Below are 6918 nucleotides of genomic sequence, written 5' to 3'. Positions count from 1 at the left end.
TTCTCTGACCTCAGAGCTGACCTTCAGCCCCACTGAAGTAAGTATGCAAACATTACAGGCTTCATGCAGCATGTTCTTCAGGCACAGACACCTGTGTTTAGAACCTTGAGAATAGAATGAGGTTTTTTTCTCTTCTCTCTCTCTCTCTCTCTCTCTCTCTCTCTCTCTCTCTCTGTTGTCACCAGTGCTTCACACTCAGGGCTAACTTTTTCAGGAAAAAAAAGTATACATATGAAGAGAGAGAGTGATAGCATAATGGTTATACAAAGATACTTGCGTGCCTGAAGCTCCAAGGTCTGAGGTTCAATCCCACACTACCTTAAGCCAGAGCAGAGCAGAGTTTTAGTTATAAATAAATAAAGTAAAAGAGGCAAAGGTCTTAGGGATGCAGGGCAATGATAAAGGGAATATGGTGAGAAGGGAAGGGTCTAACCCAGGGCTGAAGCTTTCAAGGCCAGGGAACTGCACACATATCACAGGCCAGCCAGGAGCGAGTCCGAGTTGGGAGTCTCTACACATGTTTATTTCTGATCAAAGCTCTAGCCATCTTGCCTGTCTTCTCATTTCCTGAGCAAGTTTCCCTAAATGGCCATAGACCCTAGAAACTCAGATTCCTGAGATCAGACAAGATCGGGGTGTGTTTAGGGTAGTATGGCCGTAGACAGAAACTCAGATCCCCTACCACCAAGCCCCTCCTCCACCAAGGGCCACAGTCCCACTTTCTTAACCCGCCCACATCACAACTTAGGAGAGAAGCCGGCCACCGCGATGTTCTCGCCGGTGATGTAGCTGGCATCCGGGGAGCAGAGGAAGGACACGATTCCTGCACATTCCTCAGGCTGCCCGAACCTGCGAGGACAAGAGCAGAGCTGAGAGGGCACCCCTGCAGTGCGGACCTCAGCATTGCCCCACACACACACACACACATGCACAGAAACTAATAAATCACCGAGATCAGTCAAATCAGTGTCCAGGGAAGGTGATGGTGGGCTCAGCAGGTCCACTCCCACCCTCCAGCTCCCAGCCCAGGACTGTCCTGCCCTTACACCTCACTGAGGGGACCAGCCAGTAACTTGGGTCATCAGGACTCTGCTACTTCTAGAGCGGTTTTTTTTTTTTTTTTTTTTTTGCCTCTACAGTTATTGCTAGGACTCTACCTGCATAACTCCATCATTCCCAGCAGTCTCCCATATATATATATATATATATAGTGAGAGACAGAGAGGCAGGGAAATAACATAATGGTTATGCAAACAAACTTTCATGTCTGAGGCTTCAAAGTCCCAGATTCTATCCCCAGCACCACCATAAGCTAGAGTTGAGCAGTGCTCTGGTGAAGAAGAGGACAGAGAGAGAGAGAGAGAGGGAGAAAGAAACAGAGAGAAGAGACACCTGTGGCACAGCTCTACCACTCATGAAGCTTCCTCCCATAGGTGGGGACAGGAAGCTTGAACCTGGGGCCTGACACATGATAATGTGTGTTACTACTTTTGTTACTTTTTAAAAAATATTTATTCCCTTTTGTTGCCCTTGTTGTTTTGTTGCTGTAGCAATTATTGTTATTGTTGTTGACGTCGTCATTGTTGGATAGGACAGAGAGAAATGGAGAGAGGAGGGGAAGACAGAGAGGGGAAGAGAAAGACAGATACCTGCAGACCTGCTTCACCGCCTGTGAAGCGACTCCCTTGCAGGTGGGGAGCCTGGGGCTTGAACCGGGATCCCTATGCTGGTCCTTGGTGCCACGTGCGCTTAACCTGCTGCGCTACCGCCCGACTCCCTACTTTTGTTACTTTTGAAATCAAAACATTTGTTCAAATTCAGCACAGACAAGTATCTCCCCAAACCCCACCTACCGCTGCAGTCCATGGAGTTCATTGAAGTTAGAGAGCAGGTTTGGTATTGCTTTCTTCTGAGGAAAGAGTCCAAGGTCAAGGTTAGGCAGGATAGTTGGTGGGGCAGGGTCAGAGCATTTCAGGAGACCAATGGCTACACTATGGGAGAATGATACTTCCCAGGAGAGGAAGAATGGAAAAATTGGAGATCCCATTCTGCAATAAAGGGAGAGTTTGCTGGGCAAGGCCTCTGAGTGGCAGCCCTGGGCTAGGCCTGTATCCCATGTCTCTGCACAGAGGCCCTACCAAGACTAGAGGAGGGGTCGTGAGATTTAAGGGCCAGGGTATGGGCAGTGACCCTCACCACTTTACTGAAGTCCGTGTTGATCATTCCTGGAACAAGGCAGTTCACTCGGATGCCTTTAGGTGCCAGCTCTACAGCCAGAGACTTAGAAAGGCCCAACAAGGCTGTCTTGCTGGTGTTGTAGGCTCCCAGCTTCTGAAAAGCAACCGTGGGGAGGTAGAATAGCATAATGGCTATGAAAAAAAGACTCTCATGCCTGAGGCTCCCAGACCCCAGGTTCATTCCAACATTACCATGAGCCAGAGCTGAGCAGTGCTCTGGTAAAGATAGATGGATAGACAGGTGACAGATAGATAGATAGATAGATAGATGTATAAATAGGTAATAGATAGATAGATAGATAGATAGATAGATGGTGGTAGAGCAACTGTGGGAAGAGTAGGTTCGATTTTTTTTAATTTTATTTGCAAGGACAGAAAGAAAATGAGAGGAAAGGGAGAGATACAGAGGGAGAGAGAGGAAAAAAAGAGATACCTGCAGCCCTGTTCCACCACTCATGAAGTTTGTAAACCTCAGGAGATTGAAGTGGTTAACCCCAGACCCACTATTGACTGCCAGCCTGGGCACACAGCTGCACATCATAGGGACTCACAGATGTTAGATTGAGAAGATAATAATTAAGGGGCCTGGAGGTAGCGCAGCGGGTTAAGTGCACATGACGCAAAGTGCCAGGATAGGTGTAAGGATACCGGTTCGAGTCCCTGGCTCCCCACCTGCAGGGGAGTCACTTCACAAGTGGGGAAGCAAGTCTACAGGTGTCTATCTTTCTCTCCCCCTCTCTCAATTCCTCTGTCCTGTCTAACAACAATGACGGCAATAACAGCAACAATAATGACAGCAACAACAAGGACAACGAAAGGGAAAAAATAGTCTCCAGGAGAAGTGGATTCATGGTGCAGGCACCAAGCCCCAGCAATGACCCTGGAGACTAAATAAAGAAAGAAAGAAAGAAGAAGATAATAATGCCAGACCTGCAGTTACTGGCTGTTGCACAACTGCTACACTTTTTTTTTTTTTGCCTCCAGGATCATTGTTGATGCTTGGTACCAGCACTACAAATCCACCACTCCCAGCAATCATTTTCTTTCTTTATTTTTTTCCCCCCATTCAATAGGACAAAGAAAAATTGAGAGTAGAGAAGGCGAGAAAGAGACACCTGTAGACCTGCTTCACTGCTCATGAAGCATCATCCCCTCTGCAGGTGGGGTGCGGGCACTTGAACCTGGATTTTTGCACAGGTCCTGGCTAGTAGTATGTACGCTTAACCAGGTGCACCACCGCCCAGTGCTACACATCTTTTTTATATTTATTTATTTATTCCCTTTTGTTGCCCTGGTTGCTTTATTGTTATAGTTATTATTGTTGTTCTTGATGTCATCGTTGTTGGATAGGACAGAGAGAAAAGGAGAGAGGAGGGGAAGACAGAGAGGGGGAGAGAAAGATAGACACCTGCAGACCTGCTTCACCACCTGTGAAGTGACTCCCCTGCAGGTGGGGAGCCGGGGGGGGGGTTCGAACTGGGATCTTTACGCTGGTCCTTGCGCTTTGTGCCACCTGCGCTTAACCCATTGCGCTACCACCCAACTCCCAGTGCTACACATCTTAATTCCAGGTCGGGCATCCACAGCTGCTCTACAACCAGACTCTCACGTCCCTCACCCAGCCGCACCCAGCATTTCCCACACTCACAGGTATTGGCATGTACGCCACCATCGATGAGACCAGCACCACGGCACTCCCCCTGTGGGACAATGGCAGAGCAGGCTGAGAGACTGAATGAGCCAGGAGAGTGTTCGCTCCTGCTCACAGAAGTTCAGCCTGAGAATTCTCAGGAGCAGTATGCTCCTACATTTAATGCTCTAGTCACACAGAACATTGAACTTGGGGCATGCGGTCCCCAGCATCACATGTACTCCAGGGATACTCTGGTTTCTTTCCTTTTTTATTTTCTCCCTCACCTCCCCCACCTGTCTTCCTCTCTGTCATGTTAACAAATAAATCTATTTATGAGGAGAAGGCCAGAGACTTTTTGGATCTAGAGGAGAGCTGGGCCCTTGAATGAGTGGATGCTGAGGCCTCTGGCGAATCAGTGTCACCCAGTGACAGTGTCAGGGAATTATCACTGGGCCAAGGACCTGAGGCAGAGAGGCAGTGGCCCAGGACAGTAGCGTGCAGGTTCTGCTTGTGCCATGGTCACCCCAGGGTGGCACAGACCACCATCCAGCCCCAACCTGGCCTGCCCATGGGCAGCACCGGACACAGGCAAGTCCTGCAGAGGAAGGGAGGGAGGAGCAAATGTCATGGTGCCTCCGACCAGAAGGGAAACTGGTTAGATGACCTACAAAGAAAAGCCGTAGGAAGCCAGGGCTAGGGACCCGAGGTGACTACACCGTAGACCCCGATTTCCCTGCAGCTACCACAAAAGGAACAGAGTCTCTGCCTTCTCAGACATCAAAAAGGTCAAAGTGAAAGGCCCCCTGAGAACCTTCTAGACAACCCCCCTTTCCCATAACAAGGGTGTCTTCAATACAATTGTCACAGCCTGGGGGACAGTAGTAAGGTCAGCTGATGGGAATCATTTCTCAAAGAACACACCTCCCAGCCCCTTCTTTCCTCCTCCACTCCCTGGACTCCAGGTGCTTTCTGAGGGGTAGCAGAGACCAAATACAGAGGCAAACCACAGTGCCCACAAGCCCCTCTTATGCCCTCACCCCCTCTTCTCCATGTGGGGCAGCAGGCGGCTCAGCAACAGGGCCGGGGACTTTACATTCACATCCAGGATCTGCAATCAGAGCAAATCAAACAGGCATGGGAGAAGGAGAGAGGCAGTCCATGTAGTGCCCGTTATCACGGGGAGTTTGGAAACCTGTACTGGAGCAGGAGGCCAGCCCCATAGACCCTGTGACTCCCAGGGAAGGAAATGCCAGTTTGTGCAGGCTTCCAAGTGTGTCCAGACCCTAGGGAACCACCTTTAGATATCACCTCTGGCTTAGGAGACCATCCCACAGTGAGCTCCAGGATGCCCTCTGCCTGTTAGCACTGCTGCAGAGAGGATGCTGGGAGACGGAGGAGGGCAGACAGCCAGCACAACTGTTTACTCGAGAACCTCTGAGGAGGGGCTTCCCCCTCTGAACAGCTCATCTACCTCAGGAAGTGTACACAGCCAGAATTGTTTTACTAGAAATGGAAGCACTAGGGAGGGGAGATGGGGTGGGAACTGCTGGGGAGAGGGAGGACAATTGTCAAGAGGACAAAAGAATTCACAGTAACTACCCAACGGCTCCATCTCTACTGACAAGCAAAGGAAGGGCCGTGTTTGTGCCAGCGAGAGGGGCCCACAACTTAGAGGTGGGATGGGACAAGCGGGGAAACCCAGTCTGGAACTTGTCACGTGCAGTGTGTGCTGACTGGGAAGGGTGATGTGGGTGACAGTCCTTTTCTAGCCATGTCTGAGGACAGGTGAGGGTCTCTGGGGCAGCCCTGTGAGACTGTGTACAAACGCAGGAGCCTGTGAGCCCAGGCCATGTAGCCCAGCACCCTCTGCCTTGGACAGGCTGGGAGACCGGCTCGGGCCTCTTGGGACAGAGATGCAGTGGCTGGCAAAGAGGAGACTGCTGACATCTGGAGATGCTGACCTGGCTGGTGCCTGGGCAACTACTGGTAGGCAGATGCCCCAGCCCCCCACAGCACTTGCCACCCCAGTCAGCACTACCAGGCATGAGGAAGTTAGGTAGTGTGTGTGTGTGTGTATGTGTGTGTGTGTGTGTGTGTGTGTGTGTGTGTGTGTGTGTGATGGTGAGTAGCAGGTGTGTGAGCTCGGTCCCTGGCCTCACCTTGTTCCACAGCTGCTCACTGGCCCCCAGAGTGCTCCCCACCAGGGGGTTGACGCCTGCCACACACACCAGGAAGTCCACACCTCCACAGTGCTCCAGGGCCTGCAGAGGAAAGGACAGAAGAGGCAGCGGGAAAGGGTGGAGCAGAGTCTCCAGGAACCACTCTCCCTCCCTGGCCGAGGGCATGGGGCAAAGTGGCCCAGCCCTCCCTGTCTGAGACCATCCTGGACTAAATCTGCAGGTCCCTGCTGTCCCCACTGCCCCTCACAAGCTGCTCACCGTGGCCACCAGCCGCTCCCGGTCCTCGGCCTTGCCCACGTGGCACACGGTGCCCGTCACGCTCAGCCCCTCCCCCTGCAGGGCTGCCACCGCCCTGTCCACGTTCTGCTGCTTCCGGCTGCTGACCACCACGTGTGCCCCGTCCTGGGCCAGACGCCGGGCGATGGCCAGGCCGATCCTGGGGGCAGAGGCATCAGTGTTGGCATCTGTCCTCCCACCCTCCTCCAGTGGCTTTAAGAACCTCTCATAGGGAGAACTGTGCAGTGTGAGCCAAAGGCCAGGCTCTTCCTTACCAAAGCGGCCCCACTTGGCTCTCCCAAGTGCATCCTACTCACTAGAAGGGAAAATGGCCATTCGTTTTGCAGAAGGAAGTTTTCAGACTTAACATCCCATCAGAACAGCGGTAAACCTGCAGACTCTCAGAGTGCACCTTCTCCCCTGGTGTTAGTCAGAAACACACCCACCTTGGGACTGGAATCTTTCCCTTGTCCTGTACAAGACCTTTTCGGTACAGAGCTTCAGGCTGAAACGGGCCATGTAACTCACCTGGATAATGCACCTGCTTTGTCAGGTCTGAGCATGACCCTCATCACAGTGGAGGGAAGTTTCT

The 6918-nt window shown here is 51.7% G+C and overlaps 1 protein-coding gene across 1 annotated transcript; it reads right to left on the bottom strand.

The window, feature by feature from the left end:
• Nucleotides 1-684: 684 nt before the first annotated feature.
• On the bottom strand, nucleotides 685-6635 carry LOC103126708 (dehydrogenase/reductase SDR family member 2, mitochondrial-like; the record flags this gene model as incomplete). Its single annotated transcript, XM_060184450.1, has 7 exons — nucleotides 685-849; nucleotides 1854-1909; nucleotides 2197-2331; nucleotides 3886-3937; nucleotides 4908-4978; nucleotides 6030-6131; nucleotides 6309-6635. Coding segments are annotated over 7 exons (855 nt in total), but the record flags the coding sequence as incomplete, so codon positions are not given.
• Between the last annotated feature and the right edge of the window lie 283 nt (nucleotides 6636-6918).

This window comes from Erinaceus europaeus, unplaced genomic scaffold (assembly GCF_950295315.1).
Source record: "Erinaceus europaeus unplaced genomic scaffold, mEriEur2.1 scaffold_471, whole genome shotgun sequence".
Classification (NCBI taxonomy): domain Eukaryota; kingdom Metazoa; phylum Chordata; class Mammalia; order Eulipotyphla; family Erinaceidae; genus Erinaceus; species Erinaceus europaeus.
The sequence above is the reverse complement of the archived record's forward strand: the minus strand, read 5'-3'. Positions and strand labels throughout refer to the sequence as shown.